The 27,372-nt window shown below is 35.7% G+C and overlaps 1 protein-coding gene across 2 annotated transcripts; it reads right to left on the reverse strand.

The window, feature by feature from the left end:
- Positions 1-430: 430 nt before the first annotated feature.
- LOC131632694 (protein XRI1-like) lies at positions 431-4,208 on the reverse strand. Of its 2 annotated transcripts, none has more exons than XM_058903430.1 (9): positions 4,059-4,208; positions 2,456-2,514; positions 2,255-2,374; positions 1,982-2,127; positions 1,662-1,725; positions 1,461-1,560; positions 1,342-1,382; positions 1,073-1,150; positions 431-967 (listed from the first exon to the last, which is right to left on the reverse strand). In XM_058903430.1, exons 1-9 carry the CDS (start codon positions 4,079-4,081, stop codon positions 693-695), a joined length of 906 nt encoding a protein of 301 aa, XP_058759413.1. In that variant the 5' UTR covers positions 4,082-4,208; the 3' UTR covers positions 431-692. The 2 variants fall into 2 exon arrangements, with proteins under 2 accessions (XP_058759413.1, XP_058759412.1); XM_058903429.1 differs by lacking the exon at positions 4,059-4,208 and adding an exon at positions 2,650-3,705.
- Between the last annotated feature and the right edge of the window lie 23,164 nt (positions 4,209-27,372).

The raw sequence follows: 27,372 nt of genomic DNA on the forward strand, positions 1-27,372 counted from the left end.
AAGGATGTGGAATGCACTGATTCCATATACCTGCTTTGCCTAGAGGTGAAATGAAATTATAAGCATCATTGAAGGTTGCGATACCTAAATCAGAATGATGCCAAATTAACTCATCTTTCCTAAGAGTAGAAGGACAAGAAATAAGACTGATATTGGAGTGAAGAGAGGGCGAGCTAGAAAAGTTCCCGGAAACGACCAAAACCATGATAACTGATCAAGAAGTTCTTAACTGTAGCATGAAGGTCGCGATGTAAATTTCTGTACTTAAATCATCAACAGAAGTCATCATAAGAAGTACCAAAAATTTTCCTTTGTGTACTTTCATTCTATTTTCCCTAATCAATAACTTTGATTTGATATGAAGCTCAATAAAACAAAATGAAAGGGACATAAACCAGATAGTTCTTAACTGTACTTTCAAAGTTTAAAGTGTCTTAACTGTACTTTCAAAGTTTAAAGTGTCGTTTGACTTTCAATTTATGTGAAAAAAACGGAGCATTTAAACTGCGTCGAGTAATAGGAGCAGTAAAGTAGCTTCAACAAAAATGGCCTCGGAACACTACACAGTTTCGATAGTAGTGAAAACAGCCTTAAACAGGGTATGAAGGATCTGAAATCTGGTAGTTTACATGAAATAAAGTCAACCCCATAAGGAAATGGGGAAAGACAGAAGCTAGTACTAAGCCATTTACCTAGCCTCTAGTTCTCATAATTGTGATGCTACCTTTTCCCCCTTCAGTGCGAATCTTTGTCTTTCCAACTACAGGCTTACCGGAAAAAGCCGATTTCGGGTAAACTATAGGATCTTCCTTGATATGCTTTGATTTTGAAGGAGGTGGAGATTGTATGCGCTTATTTATTTCATTCAGAGTGACATCTCCATGGACGCTGCAGGGTTTGATGATGGCAAATGGATAGGCCACAGTAGAAGCTAACTTTGTCGGTGTTTGCATAATAGATTTTCGACCTACATATGTAAATGCAAGTCAGAGTTTTCATATCAAATGTTTTCATACCATTAACTGTTATCTGCTACCAAGTTAAAAAAGATATGAAGATTAACAAATCAAACCTTTGAAGACAATTTTTCTCGGTGTTTGATGCTGAACCACATTCTGCTCAACTGGTGGTGGTGTTAAGTTGGAGAGCCCTACAATAGCATACGATGTTTTCAATTAAGTTCAATGTAACCCAGAAGTGTAAAAAAAAAGACAAAACAAACATTAGAAGACAACAGTGAAACGCAAACAAAGTAACAAACATTAGAAGACAATAGTGAAACGCAAACAAAGTAACAAACATTAGAAGACAAATAGTGAAACGCAAACAAAGTCTCATTACCAGTAACATCAGCTTGAACATTATTTGCTGCAGAAAAATTCCTGAAAGAACATAATCATAAGATTGTTTTATATCGGTAAGTATATGCCGTAAATTTGCAGTGGTTTTTAGAAGCATACGGATTCACAGGACATATTTGCATATCCGTATCTTTGAAGCAATCTGCAAGCCACCTTTCAGCTGACTGTAAATCCTCGTAATTGGGAGCACAAGCAGTGTCTATTGCATATTACATTTTTGCAATGAACCGAAATAAGCATCCGAATTATTTATCAAAAGTCATTAAGAAAAATACAAGCAGAATCTTGTATAAGGAAAACCTGAAACGTCAGATAGCCATTGTGACACTTCCGGAAAAATATCCATATTGGAGTCGCCCGTTCCCTATATGCATAAACACAATCATACATTCACACAAAAACCTCCAGAGCAATTGTTAACTCAAACATTACAATGAAATCAATAAATTACTACTACAAACACTTGACAGAAAAATGTTAAAAAGAATTTGCATTATCATTAAGTGTGACTATCTGCAACTCACGAACATTTGAAGGTATCACAAAAGTGTCAAAATTACGGATCAACTCAAAGCAGGAGGGAATGAAAGTCACTATAGATGAAAGCTACAAACACTGACATTTAATTCCAAATATGCTGAAGACATTTGTTCATCAGTAAGGGAATGATTCCCGTTCTGATTGTTGAACTGCAGCATCCTCCGTCTCTTGGCTTGTGAACAAGTCTCCGAACATTCCACCTCTTCCTTTTGAATATCATTTGATTCTGAAATTCACCACGTTTAAATTAAAAATTATGAAATTTTATCCAAAAATAATAACAATATATTCAAGTGGAACATATCGATAATAATTAGACAAGATCAAGAAAATTTCCTTCCAAAGAGACTCACCGCCATTATTGACGTTATATGCAAAATCCCCACAAGCCTTCACAGGGGTTGTTTCATCATCGAGCACGATAGGAAGATCTTCATTTCTAGGAACTTGATTCCACAGCTCTTGCGAAATGTCTGATCAAACAAATAGGGTTTGTCAAGCATCGTTTATTTAGTGTTATTAACACTAAGCTTACAATCATAAGTAGAACTTACCAAAATTTGACGACCTTTGGAGACTGTAATCGTCCTGCCTTTGCCAATTCCAAGGAGCCCTAAAAAAGAGACATCGAGAAATTTTACGTTATGGGTAAAATACTCAAAGACTCGGGTGAGAATACCAAGTTGTTATGAGAAACAAGAAAACGTAGTTACAACTATATCAGATTAAGATTAATTGCTTAGATTACACTTGTAAATAAAAAAAGGCATGTGAATTCATCTTCTTCCTCCCCTATGAAGCGTATTTTTCTTCCTCTCCACCGTCGCAGTAACTATCATCAAATAGGCTATTCCTAAATACCCTCCTAAATGTGTCTTTTTTCAAGGCAGGAACCAAACCCAATGCATTAAGTAACAACAGTCCATTTTTTTGGGGAAATAGCTCTCAATTTTCAAATGTTTTCGTCAGAATCTTGTCTGTATCTTTGCTATATCTTATCCGTATACACAGGAAGTCAAAAGTGGCGGATTATGTGGCAGATTCACATAAACATCTTTATTGTCGATTACCCGATCTTGAAACCTACCTTTCGATTGAAGTTCTTCCACATAGCCTTCAAATGCTGCTCCCTGTCGCAATGAGTGCGAGGGAGAGCAGCACGCAGACAGTTCATATGAGAGGAACAAATTGAGTTCGGTCACGTGCCTCTTTAAAATAAAAATATAACAATCATAACCGTTAATTTTAATCCGACGATTCTAACTACGTGTTCTCATTTCTCACAATAGTCGAGGATCCGCCCCTAATCCCTAATACATTTAAAACGGATCGAAAAGGAAATTATGTCATGCAATGCAACAAAGAAAACCGCATAAAAGCCGAAGCTTTAACCAATGTGAATGAATCAAAACAGGTAACTTTCACCCAAATCAAGAATTGTAGAACACACCATAATCAAAAAATAAACATAAGCTAAACCCTTCGAAGCACAAGGACACCAACACTAACACGTCAACACCAGTAATAATTTGAAGAAAAAAAAGAATAAATTGAACGTAATCGCAAGTGTCAATATCACACCAGTGTCGGGGTTCAACATTACACACATTTTTTCAGAGGTGTCGGTGCAGTACTACAGAGGCTAAACCACATGCTTAACCATAACACAAATTACCAAACTAACAGCCATAAAATAGAAAAAGAACAAAACCATCAGATTCTAGTATATTTTTAGGGACGTTACTACTGCAATTAATAAAACAAATAAAACAAATTTCTCAAAATCAACAACAAAATAAAAAAGGATGAAAAAAAACAAACAAAACACCAACACAAGAATCACAGTCCTTTCTCTATCCATAAAATTTGACGTAAATTGACCAATTTCAAGCCCAAAATTAAATCCACAAACAGCATAAAAAACAAAATAAAAATCAAAGCAATATACACACAAAATAGAGAAGATGAAGATAAAAAAATTAACGTTAGAAAAATAGCTACAAGAAAAATCAAAGAGCAAAATTACCGGAACGGAGAAAGCACGAGAAAAACGAAAGTTCCATCGAAAGAGTGTGGTGTGTGTTTGACGAATGTAAGACCCAAATAAAATAAAAATGAAAAACGAAAAGAGAGAAAAGAAAGGGTAGAGAAAAATACTTGTCTTTGTTGTTATAATCCATTTGTGGTGCAGAAAATGCGTTGATGATCAGAAATAATAACTGTCGTTACGGAGAAAACTCAAGAGTGTTTTTGCTGCTACTGCATGAGACGCATATGTGCTGCAAATTATACGCCAACAGAGAAAAACCACCCTTTACCTCTCCACTTTTATATGTCAATAAATAAATATTAAAATAATAAATATTTTTTCTTGGTTTTATTATATAATTTGAACCATTTTTAATATTTAAATTAAAGAGTTTAACTTTCATTTACCGACTGTGTAAATTTTTTTATGATCATTATCATTTCATCATAATTAATTTTGCGGGCAATTTTACCGTGATTATGATAAAAGTGTCAGGTGTTTTAATTAAATTGTAACGAAAGCAAGTTTGCACAGTAAAGTTTTAGTCAATATCTCAAATTGTAAGGACTGAGTCTGGATTTTGTTATTGAAATAAGGACTTTTTAGTAAATATGTATAATATATTTATAAATTTTGATAACAAATTAAATTGTAAAATTTTGTTTAAATAAAAAATATATTAAATTAAATTATATATAATTTATTTTAATAGTCATATGCATTATAAATGTTTGTCAATGTAAAATGTTTTTTCAAGAAAATGAGGTATAAACAAATTGTTTGTCAATATCAGAAGTTACTTTTTGTTGTCTAGATTATTTTTCAATAATAGTCAAAGATTGTATTTTCTAGTTACAATCTATTTTTAAAAAAATTTAATTGAAATATAAGAAAAAAAATCCAAATAACCAAGTTTAATAAATAATTTACACCAAAAACCATGTTTTTGGCAAAATTACGTATATGACCAGGTTTCAGAGGTGGTCTTCACATAGGAGCCACCTCAGGTGGCGCCAATGCCTATTTTGCTTGAACTTATGCGCCACCCAGGGTGGCTTCAATGTACATTTTTCTCTTTTAAGCCACCTAGGGTGGCGCCTATGTGTATGATTTTTTTTTTTGTTTTTTTTAATTGTTTGTATACTATTTTTTTTAATTTTTTTTATTATTTATTTATAAAATTGTTTTAACATAAATAAATAAATTATATTTTGTTTTTTTGATTTTTTAAAAATTGTTTTAACAATTAAATAAATAATGAAACACCACATGTCATTCATTCCAAACATTACAAATACGAGAAATGCAGAAACAACATTACAAATACGGTCATACAGTCCAAACATTACAAATACGGAAAAAAAAAATTTTAAAACATGGATATTATGCTATTCACGACCCCTCCGACCCGGAGTCGGACCATGACCCCTCTCACCGCCAGTTCCGCAATCTGGAACTGTTCGAATCCGGTTGGAAGGATCTCGACGACCCACTTCTCCACGACCCCCATATTCCTTGGTTGTTCTTGTTGTGTCTGGGTAGGTGGTCCTCGGATTAGCCCCTCCATGCGCTCGTTGGACATGTATTCTTGTATGCTGCTGTCAAATAGTCGGGTCCCCATGCCCTCAAAGATTGGTCTTGGCGGTGGAGTTGCGTCATATGGTCGGTAAAACCCAGCACTTGATTGGCCTTGGAAAAATGGCATTGTTTGTTGGGGTGTGGTGTAACCATATTGTTGGTGTTGTGAAAATTGGGGTGTGGAGTATCCATGTTGTTGGTACTGTGACGATTGAGTGGTCATTTGCTCGTTCGGGTCATATTCGTCATCTAGATCCATGTCGGGGCTGGGTTGCCTATTGGAGTTGGAGGGGCCGGCGTCGCCGTGTTGTTGGGTGAAGCCCCATGATTGTTGTTGGATGGGTTGTCTAGTGGAGGTGGAGGGGCCGACGTCGTAGTGTTATTGGGTGAAGCCCCATGATTGTTGTTGGACAGGTAGCCTAGTGGAGGGGTCGGCGTCATGGAGTTGTTGGGTGAAGCCCCATGATTGTTGTTGGATGGGTTGACTTTGGTAGGGCGTTGTTGGTGTTGTTTGATATTCTTCATGGTAAGGTTGTTCGGATGTTTTGTGTTGTCGGCGTTGCTGGCGTTGTTGGCGTTGTTGGGGTGGTTGTTGGGGTGGTTGTTATGCGTATTGTTGTTGGTGGGGGTCGTGTAGGTAGTAGGGGTCGGACACATACATATCGGGGGTTGTGACTGTTCTAAACCAAGCAACGTATTCCGCGGTTGGAAACATGGGGAGTTGGGCAACAGGGAATTGTAGCAGACGGCTGCGACGCTGCTTCCACATCTCACAAAATTCAGGTGCGAATGTACGATAATCTGCGTGGTCCCATTGATTGTTAACTCTTTTAATATGCCAGCGACCCAAATCAGTGGGGGGATCCGGGATTGGTTGATGCATGCCAAACTGTAGTCTCACACGGTCAGATTGGTGCATCTCCACGATGTTGAACCTTATTATAGGTGTCACTGCAGTCCAAACTTCCCGGTCACTCTCGTTTGGCTCATGGTCTAGCATCAAGTATGGTCTCCAATTAAACTGCGTAGGAGAAAAAATAACATATTATTAAAAAAGATGATGGATTGTAATACATCTATATGATCATATAAAAGTTTAGTGGTAATACATCTTCAGCTCGGAGGTGATCAATTAGGTCCCAATACAAAATAACACTCCCCCTCGGATTCTTACTGTAATCCAATTTAGGACCACAGAACCTAAGAAAAAAAGAGCAAACATGTTATTTCAGATTTTTATGTAAAAGAGAGTTAGCGTTCAAGGGATAGCGTTGAAAAAGACGTACCTTGTTGCATAAGGGAACGTGTAGTTGTTCCTGCCTGCAGGGGATAGCGTCGGTAGTCTCCACCAACCCCATACTTGTAGGAGGAACGCACATCCATAGAAGGTGCACTTCTCGGCAACCGCGTTCTTACAAAGCGATTGGTATAACATCGCCAAAACGGCAGACCCCCAACTATATTTCCTAATCTTGCTAATACTATCAAATTTACTTAAATAAAAAAAGTTGACAGTGTTACCTATCGACTCCGGGAATAAAAGGTTACCAAACATCAGCATTATATAGACCTTAGTCATTAACCAAACATGCTCCTCGGTAGAGTTGTCCATCAAGATGAGTTCATCATAATAAGCTCTAAGGGAGGCCAGACTGATACCCTGGCCTCTTGAACCTTGAGTAGGCACAACTAGATCTCTTCCCAACACTCTCTCACACAGTGAATTAGCATGTTGAACAGATCCATTAACAGCCTTGCCATCAATGGGCAGACCAAGCAACATATAAACATCTTCTAGAGTAACAGTACACTCACCTATTGGAAGATGAAACGTGTGGGTTTCAGGCCTCCATATCTCTTGTAAGGCAAGGATGAATTTTCTGTCTATGGTGTTGTTGTGCATTTTTATGATATGTCCGAAGCCACATGCTTGTAGATTCGGAATAATCCTCTCGTCGGGTTCAACATAAGCGTGAGACCGTGTACGGAATCGGTCAACAACCTAAGAACCACAAATAAATCGATTAAACTAGATGTCATATACGCATAGATGTTTAGAAATAAATAAGTATGAACTTACAAATGTCGCCAAGTTTGCTCTAGTTCCTTTGTGTGTTTCACCCATGGTAAGAAGTTGTTGAGCCATTTTCAAGAACTCTTTAACTTTTCTGCGGATTTGAAAATGCAAAGTGGTTTTTTGAAGAAGAAGAAGATATGTTGGTGAAAAGAAAGTATTCTATGAGAGTATTTATAGAGGGGTGGTGGTTGCTGATGTTTAGTGCATGATGGCCAAGTGGTGAGCATGCATGTGATACAGATATCAAAGTGATAAAGATGGGTTCACATGCATTCTGTGCTGAATTGTCTAAGCATGCATGCATTAATTGTTTCTGGCAGAATAGACTAGGCCTGCATCCCGTGTTCGGTGCTGAATTGTCTAAGCATGCATGCATACAGTATTTTGATGCAGGTAGATCACATGCTGGCGGATTAGATTAGGGTTTTGGCAGTGGGGACCGCTAGACAAAATTAGGGCAAAAAAAAACAAAAAAAAAACTAAAATGCACTAATGCGCCACCCCAGGTGGCGCCATTCTGTTGAATTTTGTACTAATGCGCCACCCCAGGTGGCGCCAACATGCAACCCTTTTTTTTTTCTTCAAAAATTAGGGTTAGGGTTTTCTATGTTATTTTTTGTATTTTTAGGGTTTAGGGTTTTCTAGCTGTTGTTTTACCGAAAATAATTAGCATACAGTCTTCGCATGTGATTGTACAGTGTGCACTGCTCAGTATAGTTGTGTCTGGTCAAGTTGGCAAAGCTGCAGTTCACCAGTGTCAAGCACACCTCAAATCAACTCAGTACGTTTGTGACGATTCAGGCATTCATTTTCCATCAACTTTATTCGTATGTGATTGTACAGTATGCACTGCTCAGTGTGATGGAGTCTGGTCAAGTCGACTGTGCAGCAGTTCACTAGTGTCATAATGATCTCAACTCAACACAGTAAGTTTGTGATGATAAAAGCATACCTCTAATGTGGAAAATAACACAACTCATTACACATCTCATTTCACAACTGAAATAACACTCTTTACCCACTCAACAATGGCCCCTCCACAATACATTATCAACGCTCATGTTTTTGGCGAGACATATGACAACGAAGAAGTTGGTTTTCTGTTTAGAAACACCGAGGTTAAACGATTTTGTTTAAGCAGAAAAGAAAATTTCAGTTACTTCAAAAGGAGATTAGAGACGAAGCTTGCAATGGGTGGTGTATCCCAGATTTTATACCAATATCGGTTTCTTTGTGGGGACAACCCGGTCAAGTTTATCCAAGTTGAGATCAAAGACGATGAAGACATGCAGAATATGTTCGCCAATCATGAGTATTCTGGTTACGACTGCATAGAACTGTATGTTACTCTACCAGAAGTTGAACCCACACAAATGGTTGAGTCACAAGTCATTGATGCACTTGGAGACGAGCAAGCAGAGGTCGACATTGTAGATGAAGAAGAAGAAGCACCGGAAATAGAAGTTGATAACTTGGTCAACGAGGAAAGTGAAGATGAACCGGAAGTTGTTGTACCACGAGATCAAGTGCATATGCCTCCAGCGCACATGAGGAACTTGAATTTTGATGGGGATGACGAACCATCGACTGATATTTTCTATGATCCATACACTCAAACAGATCAACGGTTAAAAGTAGGAGACAGATTTCGTTCTAAGGAGGCATGTATCATGGCCATAAAAAGATTTCATATGGCAAACAATGTTGATTTTAGAGTTGATCACGCCAATGTCGAAAGGTACAAAATTTATTGTAGAAACAATGATTGTGGATTCAGGTTGCATGCATCATACAGGAAGAGAAGTGATTCATGGGTTATAGGATATATTTCCCATGATCACACATGTGTTAACACAAATGTTTCACAAGATCATCGTAAGCTAAGTTATGACATTATTTGTCAAGAAATCTTGCCTCTGGTTGAAAAAGATCCATCGTTAAAGGTGAAAACGATAATCTCTCATATCGTTGCAACATACAACTACACTCCGTCTTATAGAAAGGCGTGTCTGGCGAAGACCAAAGGGATCGAAGTTGTGTATGGAAATTGGGAGGATTCGTACAAACGACTCCCACATTTCTTATATGCGCTTCAAATTTATGCTCCTGGATCCGTTACTATTTTAGAGACCCTTCCGGCGCAATCTCCAGACGGAACATCCCTTCAAGGAAATGTGATATTCCACAGGCTCTTCTGGGCTTTCCGCCCATGTGTACAAGGATTTTCATATTGCAAACCAATTCTTCAAATAGATGGAACTTGGTTGTACGGAAAATATAAAGGCACCATGTTGATGGTTGTGGCTCAAGACGGAAATAGTAACATCTTTCCTGTTGCTTTCGCTCTTGTGGAAGGAGAAACTGCTGGAGGTTGGGGTTTCTTTCTCAGAAATCTTCGGACACATGTTGCCCCCCAACCTGGACTTTGCTTGATTTCAGACAGACATGCTGCCATCGAGAGTGCGTACAACAATCCAGCAAACGGGTGGCAAAACCCAACATCAATGCATGTTTACTGTATTCGACACATTGCACAAAATTTCATGCGGGAGATAAAGGACAGGGCTCTTCGGAAGACACTTGTCAATGTCGGATATGTGTTGACTCAACCGAAGTTCCAATATTATCGACATGAAATTGTAGCGGAAAATCCAGATGCAGGCAAATGGTTAGACAATCTTGCTAGAGAGAAATGGACCAGATCATACGACAACGGGAAGCGATGGGGGCACATGACTACGAATCTTGTGGAGTCTATGAACGGGGTGTTTAAGGGCATCAGACACCTTCCAATTACTGCCTTGGTGGAAGCAACATACTATAGGATGGCTTCTATTTTCGCAAGAAGAGGTGAGCGTTGGAATGCAGTTATAGAATCCGGAAAATTATGGAGCGAAACATGCGTCAAATTCATGAAAGAGCAATCTGCCAAAGCCAACAGCCACATTGTGACATCTTTCGATCGATTCAACCGGACCTTCAGTGTTAAAGAAACGATTGACCATAACGAGGGCCTTCCGAGACAACAATACAGGGTTCTTATAGATGAAGGGTGGTGCGATTGTGGAAAGTTTCAAGCCTTTCGGATGCCATGCTCTCATGTAATTGCAACATGTTCGTATGCGCATCAAGATCCGTTAGCACTTTTATCTCCCATTTACAAGGCGGAAACCTTGCTCGGGGTGTACAACAACTCATTTCAAGTGATGGCAAAGGAGGATTATTGGCCTGCTTATGAAGGGGACGTGGTTTGGCATAATGATAACATGCGGAGAAAGAAAAGAGGTCGCTCGAACAGCGCCTGGATCACAACCGAGATGGATCATGAGAAAATGGTACGAAAGTGTAGCATATGTCGTGAAGTCGGGCACAATAAAAATACCTGTCCTAACCGTGGATCAAATTCCACCAACAATTAGTTGTATGTCATTTGTATTTTGTATCTGTATTTTTATTGATAATGTTTTTGTATTTGTATTAGTATTTGTATTTGTATTTGTATTTGTATTTGTATTTGTATTTGTATTTGTATTTCTATTGGTTATGTATTTGTATTAACCTTTATTAAATCAACTAGTTATGTCTTTGTCTCGTTGTGAAATTGTCTTCATGGCCCATACTGCCACTCTTTATTTTGGACAGTCAAATACGCATGCTTTCGTCTAGTCCCATCAAGTCAGTCATTGATCAGTGTGTCTACATTTATCATACATGTTAGGTGTGCTTGTAAACAGTACGCAACATCATTACTTTTTTCTACCCACTACTATTATAAATTAGGGGCTCCTATGGTTGAGTTTACACACAGATACACAAACTCCAAATATCAAACAATCACACAAACACAACCATGCCTCGCCGGACAACCATTAGGCCAGATGGATGTCACCGGACAACAGAGTTGCCGCCCTGGAGATCAACATGGCATGCCGAACCTGAACCGAAGTATCGCAGAAGGACCGGACATGTCATATTCTCACCCGTCAAACCTCCCATGCCGGTTATGTTTTGGAATATCTCTTCCGTCAACCAACTCAAGAGGACTCTCGTGAGATTTTTAGAGGGGGAGTACGAAGCCGACGAACAGATAAGAAGCATCAAGAGGCTTAAAACAAGGGTCGATGCTGTGACTGGAGCAACGATAACTTTCTGGGATAACGTGGAATACGACATTGATGTCATTCAAAAGATGCATGGACCTAATGACATTGTTTTAACCGTGGTGATTTCTTAGATGTTTTAGTTTGTCTTTTTCTGTTGGTTATTTTCTATGTACCTTTTAATTAATGAATGAACTACTGTTTTCCGTGAACGCTCGAGTGAGGTGATTCACTGATCTTATCTGTTGCAATTTAATATATATATTTTTTTAATACTTTAAAATAATAACAATTTTATAAATAATAAAAAAAAATTTAAAAAAATAGTATAGAAACAATTAAAAAAAAAACAAAAAAAAAGAACATACACATAGGCGCCACCCAAGGTGGCTTAAAAGAGAAAAATGTACATTGAAGCCACTCTGGGTGGCGCATAGGTTCAAGCAAAATAGGCATTGGCGCCACCTGAGGTGGCTCCTACGTGGAGACCACCTCTGAAACCTGGTCATATGCGTAATTTTGCCGAAAACATGATTTTTGGTGTAAATTATTTATTAAACATGGTTATTTGGATTTTTTTTCGAAATATAACGGTGGTGTCAGTATAAATTATAACCGTTGATTTGTTAAAAATATTTGATTTTTATTTTTATTTCTATTAAGGTAATTCATTTGGATGGTTAACTTATCATGTACTGATGGCGTAAAATTTTTTACATCGACGGTGCATACCAATTAATTGAATTTTAATTATGGATGTCAATAGAACGGAAGAGCACATCCTCATCCCCGCCTTCAAATTTATTCTCCATCACAGTCTCAGATCTCCACCACTAAGGGATCTTTTTCATTCACATTTCTGCAGATCCCACCATATCCTTGAGATTCCCTGGGTATCGCGTATCTCCACAGTTCCCGCAAAGATTCCTAAACATAAAAAATATTATATATAACTAAATGAATGATAAAAACTTTAAAAACTAATCACAAAAAATTAAGAGCAAACATCTTTAAAAATATCTTGGAGTTGCACCATATGGCTTAGGAGCAGTGGAAATAGCTAGAGGGTTTTTTTACTTATCTAACTGATTGGGTCTTTCGTATAATTGATTAGATTAGTTTAAACTTACGTCCAAGTCATTTAGACATCACTTTAATGATGTGCAACGGCTAGATATATTTTCTTTTCTTTTAAAGTATCTAACATCGATTATTTTTTAAATTCTAATCAATTAGAAAAAATGTTAATCGATTAGATAACGGGAAAATTCATTGATTGCAAATTCTATTTTGAACACACCTCTTGCATATAAATAGAGACTCCTTTTCTCATTTCAAACCATTCAGAATCGTGTTTTGATACTACCATCTCTCACACACACGCACACACACTCTCTCTAAGTTTATTTAACTTTCTCTCACTAGATGTTATAGGCAAATACTTTTGTAAGAAAAATACTTTGTGAGTAAGGTTACTTGTGTAATTTTGGCAAGGGTAGAATTGTAAAATTCACTAAGGGAATCTTGTGTATACACCTTGGTTGAATACTGTCCAATTAGGAATTATTTGTGGTTGGAAGCTAAATCCAATAAAAGCTTAGGTTGGGGATTGTGTAGTTAGTCCTAGGTTGAATATTAGCCTTTGTTAAAATCTTCAATGATTCTTGGTTAGCCTGGTTAAAAACAAGATAGGTTGAAGTTTAGCCTGATATTAAAATCTTCATAGGTTCAAAGATTAACCCGGTTAAAATCTCAGAGGTTATTTGGGTATCCTATTAAACTAAAGGATATATTTTGGAAACTCTTAACACCAAATCTTAGGGAGAGGAGTATGTCCTTTTGATTTGGTCAAACCTCTATAAATCTCTTTGGTCTTCTTCTTCACTTAACCATTTACTTTTTACTATTTACTATTTACTTTCCCCTACTTAACATTTTTAAAAATGTTTTTAAAATCTAATTTAACTTCCAAAAGTTTTCAAAACCAAGTTTTTCCAAACCACATAAATACCCTTCCTCTTTTGTGTGTGAAGTCTTAAGTCCAACACTTATCATAAGCAGAAAAGTACCCACATGTCTTAAACTACGGTGAAGAAGACTTAGTTTGAGGTGGAGTTTTCTACTATAGATACTAGTAGTAGTGAGGTAACAACTACACAATCCTCTAATAATCATTTGACTCGTAATAAGGTAAAGAGGGAAATTATACCATCTCAAAGGGAAGGTTATGCAGGCCTTGATTATTATGCTTTGAATGTTGCTGAAGGTTGCAAAACTCATAAATAAGGACCTTCGGGATACATTTGAAAGTAGTTGGTCTAATATCCCGTTTTGAATTGTTATTTATTTTAGTAATTATCATGTGACATACACACACACACACACACACACACACACACACACACACACACACACACATATATATATATATATATATATATATATATATATATATATATATATATATATATATATATATATATATACACATGTGTGTGTGTTAGAGATTGGCGTTTTTAATGGCTCTTCGTTGAGTAGAATCTTCCCAACATTTGTTTATTACTTGTTATTTTGCGAAGAAAGTTTGGGGAGTGGCGTTGGGAGGTGGTTAGAGATTGACGTTTTTAATGGCTCTTCGTTGAGTAGTAGCTTCTCTTTTTGGGTAGATTTTTTCATGAAAAAGAAAGTAAGAGAAGGTAAAGAATGTTTAATCTGGTTGGTAGTATGTTGGTGTATATGGATAACAATAAATGTCGTTGTTTTTAAAAGTGAATCCTGTGATATTTCAGATTTAATTTGGAATATCAAGATTTTAGCTTGGAAATGGTATATGGTAGGTGACATTACTCTCACCAAAAGTAACTTTTATTCCTTTTGCAAAGATCCTTTGCATTTTCTTGGCTAAGTTTCTTTTGGTTTGTAATACTTCTGGTTTAGGCTTTTTTATGGCCTCCTTTTGTATCTGGGTTGGAGTACCCCTAGTACTCCTTTTATATATTCTTAGCTTACAAAAAAACTAAAACAAATTGTGAATAGGAGTGGAAATAGGTTGGGCTGAGATGAGCTTTGTCAAACTTGAGCCTACTCTATTAAAATATTTAAAGCTTAAGTCTGACCTGCAGCCAATCATAGGCTAATATATTTTAAGCTTGAGTCTAACATTTTCAAATGTCTTGTTGACCTATTAGCCTACATAAAAGTCTATTTTATTTGAACATTTGTAAATAAGAAATTCAATTAAAGTTTGAATAGACTAACAAATTTGTTAAATTATAATTCCTTGTGTCGAAAAGATTTGTTTTCTTTAGAAGTGTAGAAACAGTTTGTTACACACATATTTGTTTTAGATCTTGATAGATTTAATTTAGATTTAAAATAGATTTGATTTGATTTAGTTCTAAAATAGATATTCTGGGCTTTGGCTTAGGAAGCAAGCTTATCTAAATATATAAGTAGGGAGTAACCCTCATTATTTTGTAATCAATAAAAAAAGTTGTATTCACAGAATTTGTAGTTGCAAGTGAATAACAAAGTTTTCCACAGTTTGTGGGTAGAGAGTTACTCTGCAGAAACCTTAATCTCTTTTCTTCTTTAAATTTCTTTTCTCTTTTCATTGTTATCGTGTGGTGATAACAATCTTGTTCATCAAGATTGATAGAAATTCATCATAGGTTTTTGTGCATTTCCAACATCTGGTATCAAGAGCTCCGATTTATTGATCAAGGGAAGAAGAAGAAAATCACGATGGTGGTAAATTATGGGAATGGAAATTATTTAGCAAGTCTACCAATTTTAAAAGTAGATAACTATGAGAATTGATGCAAACAGATGAAGGTTTTATTCAGGTGTCAAGATCTTTGGGATCTTGTAAAGGATGGAGTAGAAGAGCTGGAAGAATACACTTCAGAAGAAGAAAAGAAAGAACATGAATAATTGAAGAAGAATATTTATAAAGCACTTTTTATAATTCATCAATGTCTAAGTCCAGATAACTTCGAAAAGATTAGTGATTCTTAATCTACAAAAGAAGCTTGGGAAATTCTTGAAAAATCCTTTGGTGGCGCGGAGAAGAGGCGAGGTTACAAACTCACAAGAGAACGTATGAATTATTTCAGATGGAAGATAGCAAAAGCATAACTGATTTCTTCACTAGAGTTACGAAAGTAGTGAATCAAATCAAGATATGTGGAGAAACGTTAACAATAAGAGTTGTTGTTTCAAAGATCTTGAGGTCTCTGGACCCTAATTTCAACCACGTGGAGGTATCCAAAGAAGAGTCGAAGGATTTTTCGAAGTTGACAAAAGAAGAGCTTCAAGAGACCCTTGAATCTCACAAACAACGAATGACTGAAAGAGCTGCAGGCAAGTATAAAAGTGATGCGGTTTTGTAGGCTCACTCGACAAACGAAAAGAAAGACAAAGGAAGCTGGAACGGAAATAAAGGTAGAGGTGGCTAACATAATTCGACTGGTCGAAATCAGCAAGAAGGAAGTTGGTCAAATCGGAGAAAGCTCTCATACCAAGGCAACCAAAGAGGTGGTGCTGCTGGTAGAGGAAGAGGTGGTGGTCGAAAGCCTGACAAGAGTCACATTCAGTGTTTCAATTGTCACAAGTATGGTCACTATTCTACAAAGTGTCCAGAAAAGAATGAGGATCAAGAAAGTGATGAAAAGGTTTTCAAAACAAGAAGAAGAAGAAGAAGAAGAAGAAGAAGAAGAAGAAGAAGAAGAAGAAGAGATGATGTTGATGGTCATAACAAAAGATGAAGATAAAGTCAAGGACCAATGGTACTTAGATTCAGGATGCTCATCAAACATGTCTGGAAGGAATGATTGGTTTGTCAACATAAAGCCCTCAATGAAGAACATGGTGAAATTCACAAATTACAATACTCTAGTAGTTGAAGGTATTGGGGACACTCTAATTATGAGGAAAGGTGGAAAAAGGTCAGTAATTTCCAATGTGTTGTACATACCAGGCATGAAGAGCAACTTGCTCAGCATTGGGCAGTTAGTTGAAAAGAACTACAAAGTGTTGATCAAAGACTAGATGATGAGAGTCGTCGACGCAGGTGGAAGGTTAATCTTGAAGGCTCATATATCTCAAAGTATAACCTTCTAGATCAAACTCGATGTGATGGAGCACAAGTGCCTTTCAACTGCAGCTAGCAGTGATGAATGGATGTGGCCCTATCGACTAGGGCATCTCAAATTCAAAGACATCAGAGACTTGAAAAGAAAGAATATGGTTTCAGGACTACTAGAAATCGACACTCCAAGCAAGGTATGTGAGGAATGTGTGAAAGCAAAGCAGCACAAGAATAGCTTCAGCAAGGATGCAGGAAGTAAGTCGAAGGCTGTTCTCGAAATTATATACTCTGATGTATGTGGTCCTATCCAGATGGAATCGAATGGAGGTAATAAATACTTTGTTATATTCATAGATGATTTCAGTCGAAAACTATGGACTTACCTGATCAAGAAGAAAAGTGAAGTGACCTAGGTATTTGTCAAGTTTAAATCGATAGTCAAAATACAAAGTGGTCGAAAGCTCAAAGTTTTGAGAACTGGTGGTGGTGGAGAGTATGTGTCGAAAGACTTCGACATGTTATGTGAGAAGAAGGGATTGTGCATGAGGTGGTGCCACCTTACACTCCACAGCATAATGGAGTTGTAGAATGGAAGAATCGAACCATTGTGAATATGGTGAGAAGTATGTTGAAAGGCAAGAATTTACCTAAATAATTTTGGGGTGAAGCTGTGTCAACCGCCACATATATCTTAAACAGATGTCCGACGAAGAAGCTAGAAGGAATTACTCCAGAAGAATGTTGGTCTAGTATGAAGCCTGGCATGAGTTATCTGAATGTATTTGGATCTATAGTACATAGACATGTGCCAGATAAGTTGAGAAGAAAACTTAATGACAAGTCGAGTCAGTTGATCCTAATAGGACATCATTCGATTGTAGGTTACAAGTTGTTCGACTTAGTGAATGAGAAAGTAGTGATTAGCAGGGACATGATTATAGATGAGCTTAAAGAATGTGATTGGAATGAAAATTTCAAGAAAGATTCAGTGAGAATCTTACTCGAAGAACCAGAAACTCAAGTCAAAAGAGAAGTTCGACAAGAGGAGGTTAGAGATCAACTATGTACAAGCAGACCTTAGAGAACAAGACACATGCCTGCAAGGTTGTGAGATTGTGTAGTTACATCTAATGATATGGTCAATAATGAATGTGAGCTAGTATATTATGCCTTCTATGTAAATGTTGAACCTGTCAATGCAGATGAGGCATTGAAGGATTCGAAGTGGGTGAAAGCTATGAATGGGGAAATAAAATCCATCGAAGACAAAAATACTTGGTCACTTTCCGAATTGCCTCAAAGAAAAAAGGAAATTGATTTCAAGTGGGTATAAACAGTGAAGATGAGTCCCAAAGGGGAAATAACACGACACAAAGTAAGGCTTATGGCAAAAGGATTTCTACAGAAGGAAGGAATGGACTTCGATGATATTTTTGCACTTGTTTCTAGGATCAAAACAATTAGGTTGGTTGTTGGTCTAGCAGAAATAAACAGCTGGCACATATGTCAGATGGACGTGATGTGTGCATTCTTAAATGGACCCATAGACAAAGAAGTCTATGTTGCACAACCAATTGGGTTAGTGAAACATGGCAAAGAGAGAAAGGTGTACAGGCTGCATAAAGCCCTGTATAGACTGAAGCAAGCTCCAAGAGCTTGGAACAAGAAGATCGACGATTTCCTAAGAGAGAAGGAATTTCTGAAGTGCATAACTGAACTTGGAGTATATGTAAGAAGAAATAATAGTAAATTGCTTATACTATGTCTCTATATGGGTGACTTGTTAATAACAGGTAGCAGCAAGAAAGAGATCGAAGACTTCAAAGGTGATCTCACCAAGGAATTCGAAATGTCAGATATGGGCGACATCTCATATTTCCTTGACATCAAATTCTACAAGAGTAGTAGAGGCTTAATGATGCATCAAAGAAGATATGCAAGTGAAATTCTCAAGAGATTTGAGATGGAAGAATGCAACTCGACTTCAACACCTGCAGAAGTGTAACACACACTTTTTCTCCCAAGGTGTCTCCACCCTTCTTTAAGTGGTTATAGTAGAACTTTTAATTTATCCTAGAGTGTATGGAGGGGAAAAATCTAAGATAAACCTTGGAGGTGGTGTTTTCTTAGGTGTGGGGATATCACCTAAATATAGATCTAGGGTCCGGGAGGTTGGTTATACAGAGGGAAGATATTAACACCTTAAGTATCCGTAGTACTCTACGGGAGCCCTTTGCTGTTTGTGTCTGGCTTTAAGTTGTTTGCTGCTTGGTTACTATGAAAGTTTCTCCTTTGTGATAGGAGATAGAATGAATTGAAGAAAGACAGATAAACTGACTGTGTTTTGGTGTTTTGTTTGCTTGCAAAGATTCCTTGTGAACCTCATGCCTACACATCCCTAATGGAAATCAGAGTTTTGTAGTTTGGGGAACTAATAGGGAAATGAATTGAATTTGTGTGTGCCTTGTTCAAAGCTCAAGGTTGAAGCTTGAAATTGATCTCTGTTAAAGAAAAAAGACAAGTTGTCATCTTAACGGAGAGATATCTCTGCTATTCCTCCACAAACATTTTGAAAGTGACAGAAAGGAGGTTCTTTTCATAATAAGAGATGGACCTTATCTGCTATGCCACTTACATCACCTAAATGGGAAAATTATTTGATGATGATTGATAATGTTTGTATATTTGAATATGGTGTAATAGAAGAAATGTCCCTTCTGTAGAGATGAATCATGTCTCACATTTGTATGGAAGATCTGAATTTTTGACTGACTTGTACAAGGCCCAAGCTTGAGGATTTTTGAATCTAACTCTGTTAGAGATGTTTCCACTGGGGATTGTTTTCACCGAAAGCTTTTTATGTGTTATGTACTAAGCCCAGAATTGAGGTTGACTCAGAGGTGATACTCTATTGAGTGGAGACTCGTGAATTTTGTCTGTTCTGTACTAAGCTTAGAATTTAGGTTGACTGAGGAATGAACTTTGAATTATTTCTGTTTTGTATGGAGTCCATGATTGAGGTTGACTCTGAGGGGAGTGAATAATTCTTGTTTAAAGCCCAAGATTAAGGCTGACTCAACTGGAGAGTACATTTGAAATACTGTATGGCAGTTTATTTTGGTGTCTTGTACAAAGCCCAAGATTGAGGCTGACTCAGTGGGAAAATATAGTTCTGGATACTATGAATGACTCTACTTTTTGTCTTGGACAAATCCAAGATTGAGGCTAACTCTAGTGGGGAATAATCCAGAGGTTTGAATCCTTTTGAATGTTGAGGGAATGTTTTTCTTGTCATGTACAAAGCCCAAGAATGAGGCTGACATAGCTGAGGAAAGATCCAAAGGTTTGAATCTTTTGACTATTGGAAGATAATGTGGGTGACAGAGACTATAACACCCCACTTTCCAATTTCGAATATAAATAAATTATAAATGCATAAATAATCAGAGTAATACGAGTAGGATGTCACATCTTCTAAAAATCCGTAAAAACATCACTTTATTTAATAAGTTTTCATTAAGGTAAATCTAACACCGCAACGGAATTTAAAACAACTTATTGGTCCTCATGGCACTAAGAGGGGAAGGAACCCTCACTACCCTCTCATGCTTAAGTCACCATTTAAATAACCCATTCTCCCCCTTACCTTAGACAGAAGCTTGATTTTCTTTAACAATGGTGGAGTTCTTCTAACTCTTGCCCTAGCCTCTTCTCTGAATTTCATGTTCTTTTCCAAAGTTCGTTCATCTCCATCTTTCCTCTTAGTTCCTTATTATTTTTATTAAGACATTACTAATTATTAAATTGCTAATGGACTTAGTACACACCCCATCTACTAATCACACACATAGTCTAATTTAATTAAATCACCCTATCATTATATTATAGTTAAATTAACAAATTAATATAATAATGATTAAAATATCAATTTAAGCACCAAATACACCAATAAATACGTAATAAAATAAATATCGAAATCGAGGCGTTACAGAGATTGTCAATGTTCTCATTCCAAGGGGTTGATTCAATATAGAGATTGAGAAACACTTGTGTAATTGGATGTCTAGGTTGAAGAGCAGAATTTATCACAAGGGTTAGCTAATAGGTGACTAAAGACTTGTCATGTGTTTATAAGAAACCTGATGGATCCTTGTATACAAGCTCAGGAGGAAGCTGAGGGAAATGCTTATAAGAAGCCCGTGGGTAATTGTATTGTGAGTCCAAAGAAGGTTGATCTAGGGTCCTTGTTGTAGCACAAGAGAAAGCTATGTTGGCTTACCTAATTTGGATCTAAGAAAAAGGAGTAAGAGGTTTCACCGGGAATTAATCTTCTTAAGGTGGATATGCCCCTATTGTTGATCTAAGGTTTCAAGATGTTTCACCGGGAATAATTCATCTTGTGGAAAGAATCTATGTTATTATAATTAGGAGAGGCTTCATCGAGAAGTAATCCTCAATCCTGGTCATAGTACTATAATATATATACATGTTTATCTATCTTAGGGTTTTTCTCTGGCGGAGATCTTAAGTAGTATATATATACAGTTTAGATTTGACAAAGTATTTAAAGCAGTAAATCAAAACTATAAAAACTCATTGTATGAAGAGGAGGCCCAATACTGATGTGTGTATAAAGCCTTATTAAACAGTTGAATGTTTTGATGAAAACAATGAAGTGTTTTATTGAAAAGAAAAGGAAAGGTGTTGGGTCTTATAACTCAAGGAGAGACCCAAAAGATTATTTATTTGTATGAACAAAAGGTGTTAGGTCTTATACTGTAATAGAGGCCCAAGAATCTGAGATGAGAAAGGAGGGATGTGACTTATGCTCAAGGCAAAGCCAAATGAAATATTTACAGAGAATGGGGCTTATACTCAGGGAGATGCCCTAAAGATTTGAACTGAAAATAAATTAGAAGTTGATTTGAAAACATTTGAAGTTTGAATTAAAAGTAATTTGATGTTTGGTTGAGACAAAGAATTTTGAAAAAGAATAAGAGAAATTTGGGGCTTATAACTCAGAGGATAGGCCCAAAGGTCTAAGAGAAGTTTCACCGGAAATAATACTCCTCTTAGTACCAGAGTTTTGTTTTAAAAAACAGATGAAAAATAGAAGAGAAGGCTTGGGGCTTATAACTCAGAAGAGAGGCCCAAAGGTCTAAGAGCAGTTTCACCGGGAATAATGCTCCTCTTAGTACCAGATATTTAAAAGGGGATGAGAAAGTTTGGACAAAAACAAGGTTTTAAAACAGACAAGTATGTACAAAGGATTGGGGCCTATACTCAAGGGGATGCCCAACTGTATTTGAAATTGAATTGTATGTATTTGAAAGTTGATAATGAATAATAAAAAAGGATTGTGTCTTACACTCTTTAAAAGTCAAGAGGCCCAAATATTTGTTTTGATTGAAAGAAAATTGATTTGAAAAGAAAGAAGAAGGGATTTGTTGAAGGAAAACCCTAATTGATTGATTGATCGATACTAAAAATAGTTTGACTTAAAGTGTAAAGACAATTAAATCAAGGTGAACATGGTATGCACATCAAACATTGTTCAAAAACAAAAATATTTAATCACCGTGGAGGTTTAAAAATGATTAGATGAGAAAAGAAATAAAAAACTATGGTTTTTATAAGTATTAAAATACTTAAAAATATGCCTTTTTCAACTAATTAAAAATACATCAAATAAACATCATTTTTGTGATATTTTTAGATATTCATAAAATACATATATTAAATGAGGATTGTGCAAATGATTAATTAAAAATAATTAATTTTGATAGATTAAATAATTATAATTAAGTGAAGTTGTGAAGAAAATGAAAGAAAATAGTGGTAAAAAAAGAAAGGTTTGGTCTTGCCAAGGTTTAAACCCACGCCTTTGTACTGACCATTCAAAACTCTTACCAACTGAGCTACGCGCTTGGGTTGTCAAACACATGCGTCCAATTAATTATATTTTAAACATGCCCATAAATTCAAAAAAAGGCGCCACCATCATCATCTTTAACCTCAAGCTTTTTGAAATTTAAAATTCCTTACTCTCTCATTTCTCAACAAATGGGATGATCCAAACATGGCTTTCACTCAATTTTTAATAAGTAACATGATGATGGTATTTGATTTCATTTATTTTAAGTGTAATTCAAAATTCATACGTATGAACCCTAAGAACTCTACAACTGGAATTTAATGTGAAATTGTGTATGTGCATGATATGATGTAATTGGATGAGGGTTAATGATCTACATAGGTGCAGAAACTAACTTGTATCTAAAGTTTTCGTTTATGATGCATGAATTAAAGAGTTCAGAGTTTGAAGCTTACCTTCAAAGTGGAAATAGAATTTTGAATTAGAGATGTTCAATAAGTTATTTGATGATCTGGACACCTTCACTTGACCCTATGGAGTATGTTTGAATGCATGAAATGATTTGAAACTACCTCGAATGGCCTGCTCAATTCCATCTGCAACTTGCTTGAGTGTGATGTGGAACTTTGTGATTCCGATGTTACAGATCATGGATGAGTGTTTGGATAGCTCATATATGATGTGTTTGAGGTGTGTGAATGCTCATTTTCAAGGGAAGAGTTTTGGTTTGAAGAATTCACTTCTTCACTCCATGGAACTTTTACAAAATGAGCAAAAGGAGAAAATTTGAGGAAAGCAAGAATTAAAGTTGCTTTGGAGTAAATTTGAATGAGAAAGAGCCTCATATTTATAGGCAATTAGACTGAGATAGCAAGAGAGTGAGGTAGGCATAGTGAGGTCACTTGGAGAGAAGCTTAGGAGTGAAGAAATGTGAAATATCTTGGAAATGCAATGATGAATTTTTTATTCCAATTGATCCAAGCCCTAGACCTAGCCCTTGATTTGATTTGATATTGTAGATGATTTCTGATATTTAGAGACATCCCTTTGGAATTGAAGAGAATCCTTTGGTGATTCATCATTTGGTAATCATTTCAATTTTGTAATCATTACTTTTCACATGGCACTTGAATTCCATGGTACCTTGATATTATTTTGCAAATGGTCCAAAACTTGTACTACTTGCTCTTGGCTGATGATAAGGTATTAACATGTGCATAGTTGGTGCAATACTTATGCAAAAATTAACCATGGGCAAAAGACTAGTTATGCATAAGACTAGTTCATGAATCCTTCTTTGAAAGTCCATAACTTCTAGCTCAAGTAAGATCAAAACATGTTCTAAAGATTTTTAGAAAGCTTTTGAGCCATGGGATCTTGTCCTGGTCAAAAGTCAACTCCCTGAGTGAATTAGGTCAAAAAGCCTAATTATGGGCCAGATGAAATTGGGGGTTGTTGAATTTGAATTGAAGTACATCTTGCATTGGATATTGATGTAGGAATCATTTGAAGATTCTTGAGCTTTTTGGATCATACTTTGAAGCTTTATGAGTTTTCCCAAGTGAAAGCCCTGATTTCAGTCCCCAATAAGCTCAAAACTCTAATCTGGTGACTTTGATGGACTCGAGGTTTGATGCCTTGAGATTGGAGATTATATGTAGATGAGTGAAACATCTCGAGCCCTATGATTGTATTGAGGATCATTTATGTCTTTGATTGATCTTTTGCCTAAACTTCATGGCTTGAAACCCTAATTTGAGTACTTGGTGAACAAGGGACTGCTCTGGGTATCTACTTTGAGTTGATGGAGTTGTTGAGATGTTTATATGATGTGACATCTCAGGGGGGTCAAAAATTAGGGTATGACAAGAACCAAGACTGCAACTGTTGAAAGATGAAAATGAAGATGATGTCGACCCAATAAGACTTATTGGGTCATTAAGATACCTTTATCATACAAGGTTTGAATTAGCATACAATGTAGGTATGGTAAGTAGATTCATGCAGAAACCAAATGTATCACACCTAGCAGTGACGAAGAGGATATTGAGGTATCTAAAAGGAATGCTCAACTATGGCATTTTATTTCATGCAGCTGATAAATGAAAAGAATGCAAATTAGTGGGATACGCTGATTCAAGTTGGTGTAGTGATGCTGAGGATCGAAAATCTACAGCAGGATATGTGTTTATACTAGGTGGTGCACCAGTTGCTTGGAGTTCGAGGAAGGAACCAGTAGTGGCACTATCGTCGTGCAAAGTAGAGTACACAACTGCTTCTCTTTATGCATGTCAAGCAACATGGATGGTGAACTTGGTCGAGGAAATAACAGGTAAAGATCATGGAGCAATTACCATGAAGATCAATAACATGTCAGCTATCAACCTGGCGAAGAATCCGATAGCGCGTGGTCAAAGCAAGCACATCACAATGATGTTCCGTTACCTTCGAGAGCAGGTAGCTAAAGGGAAGATCAACTTTGAACACTGCAGAACTGAGAATCGGATTGCATATATCATGACAAAGGGAGTGTTGGTCGAAGTGTTCAGAAGACTAAAAGTTATGATGAACATAGATAGCCTAGACACAATGAATTAGGTGGTGTGTTAAATTATAATTACTTGTGTCGAAAAGATTTGTTTTGTTTAGAAGTGTGAAAACAATTTGTAACACACATATTTTGTTTTAGATCTAGATAAATTTAATTTAGATTTAAAATATATTAGATTTGATTTAATTTCAAAATAGGTATTTTGGGCTTTTATAGTTTTAGGCTTTGGCTTAGGAAGCAAGCTTATCTAAATCTATAAATAGGGAGTAACCCTCATTATTTTGTAATCAAGAAAAAAGATTGTATTCACAGAATTTTCAATTGCAAATGAATAGCAAAGTTTTCCACAGTTTGTGGGCAGAGAGTTACTCTACAGAAACCCTAATATATTTTCTTCTTTAAATTTCTTTTCTCTTTTCATTGTTATCGTGTGGTGATAACAATCTTGTTCATCAAGATTGATAGAAATTCATCATAGGTTTTGGTGGATTTCCATCAAAATTCATAGATCAACGAGTCTAAATTCTTATTTGCATTGACTTATTCAAGTTTATCTATTAACATAAATTTTATGATATTATTTGTTTGAAAGAACTTATGAAAATAACTTTTGATATTTTTATAAAGTTTCTTCAACTTATTTTCCTAAGATTTTCAAATAATTAAGCATAATTTTTTGTATTTTAATTAAAAATATAAATTCAATATAATAATAATTATAAATTATTTGTATTTATTTAAATAGAACGATCAGATAGGCTTAAAAGACTATTTTATCGCATGTGACCTAACCTTTTTAATTAAATAAACTTAAAGAAAAGTCTAAATATTTTCTATTTAAAAGAAATCTAGCCTAACCTACATCTACGTAGATTAGGCCGTAGGCCCATATTATTATTCTAACATATTTTCATCCTTAATTATAAAACAAACTAAATATATTTAAGAGTAATGCTAACGAATATCTCAAAAATCCTCTTTAGAAATACTAAATACTAGTATTTAAAAAAACCAACTATTTCATTTTTCAATGTAGATTTAAAAAAACCAACTATTTCATTTTTCAATGTAGTAATATATGTGTTTTTAAGAACCCTTACTGATCTAAACAATTAAAAAGTACCCCAAAACACTGGTTAGCCATTCCCTATATTTAAATTACAAATTTGTAATACTCCCTATATGATTTGCTGCAAAGATTGATAGTAATGCGGGTCTGCCCCGGGGTTGTTGGAGAACATACATATTGAAAGAGTTTTTGTCCCTTTTACATAAGAGACTTGTCCCTTTACATATCATATATACTAATAAATTAGTTGTTTGTATTTTTCTTGTAACTTTTTTAAGAAAACGACAACAGCATTTTCTTTATATTTTATCATAAGTTTATAAAAGAAATACTAAAAACTAAATTTAAGTACGTACTGGTACTTTTTATAAAGGCAAATTTTTATAAAGGCAAATAAATAATGAAGAAGGGAAGGTGAGAAGAGATAAGGCGCTCCACGAGAAGTTGACTGCATAAGATACGTCAGAGCATGCTTTAATATATGGGACCCAATTTACACCTTTTAAACATAAATTCCCCGAATCTAGTTTTACAAGTACTGCGACTAAAGCTAATTTTTCCAGCTAAGATTTAAAGCTATATACATTTTTATTTTTTAAATAAATACATTGAATATTAGTCTGTTAAATAAATCATAGAATTATGTGTCAATAAAAAACAGAGTTTTCTTGAAAGAAAGAGAGAGCATATATTTTTGTCGTCAATTTAAAGGGAAAGTAAAATTTTCAGCTATCAATAAAAAAAAAAAACATTAAACTTTCATATTTGATTTCTATTTTGAATAAAAGACTCAAATTTCTTTGACCTCAAATCAAGTTTACATTAAAGGATGAAGTAAAAAAAAAGTAGAATAAATTTCATGTTCTTCAGTTTTTTGGATTGGTGTTTGTGTTTTTCTGGGATGGTGTTCGTGTTGTTTTTAGTACGTGTTCAATGTTTCTTTGGATATATTGGGTTTTTTTTTAAAATTATTTAAATTTTTAGTTAATTTGATTTTGTCGGTTTTATTTAGTTTTTAATTTTAATTATTTTATTTTATTAATTATAATATTCATTAATAATTAAATATCAATTTGTTTAGTGCCATGTCATCATATTTATGC

This window comes from Vicia villosa, unplaced genomic scaffold (assembly GCF_029867415.1).
Source record: "Vicia villosa cultivar HV-30 ecotype Madison, WI unplaced genomic scaffold, Vvil1.0 ctg.000987F_1_1, whole genome shotgun sequence".
Taxonomy (NCBI): domain Eukaryota; kingdom Viridiplantae; phylum Streptophyta; class Magnoliopsida; order Fabales; family Fabaceae; genus Vicia; species Vicia villosa.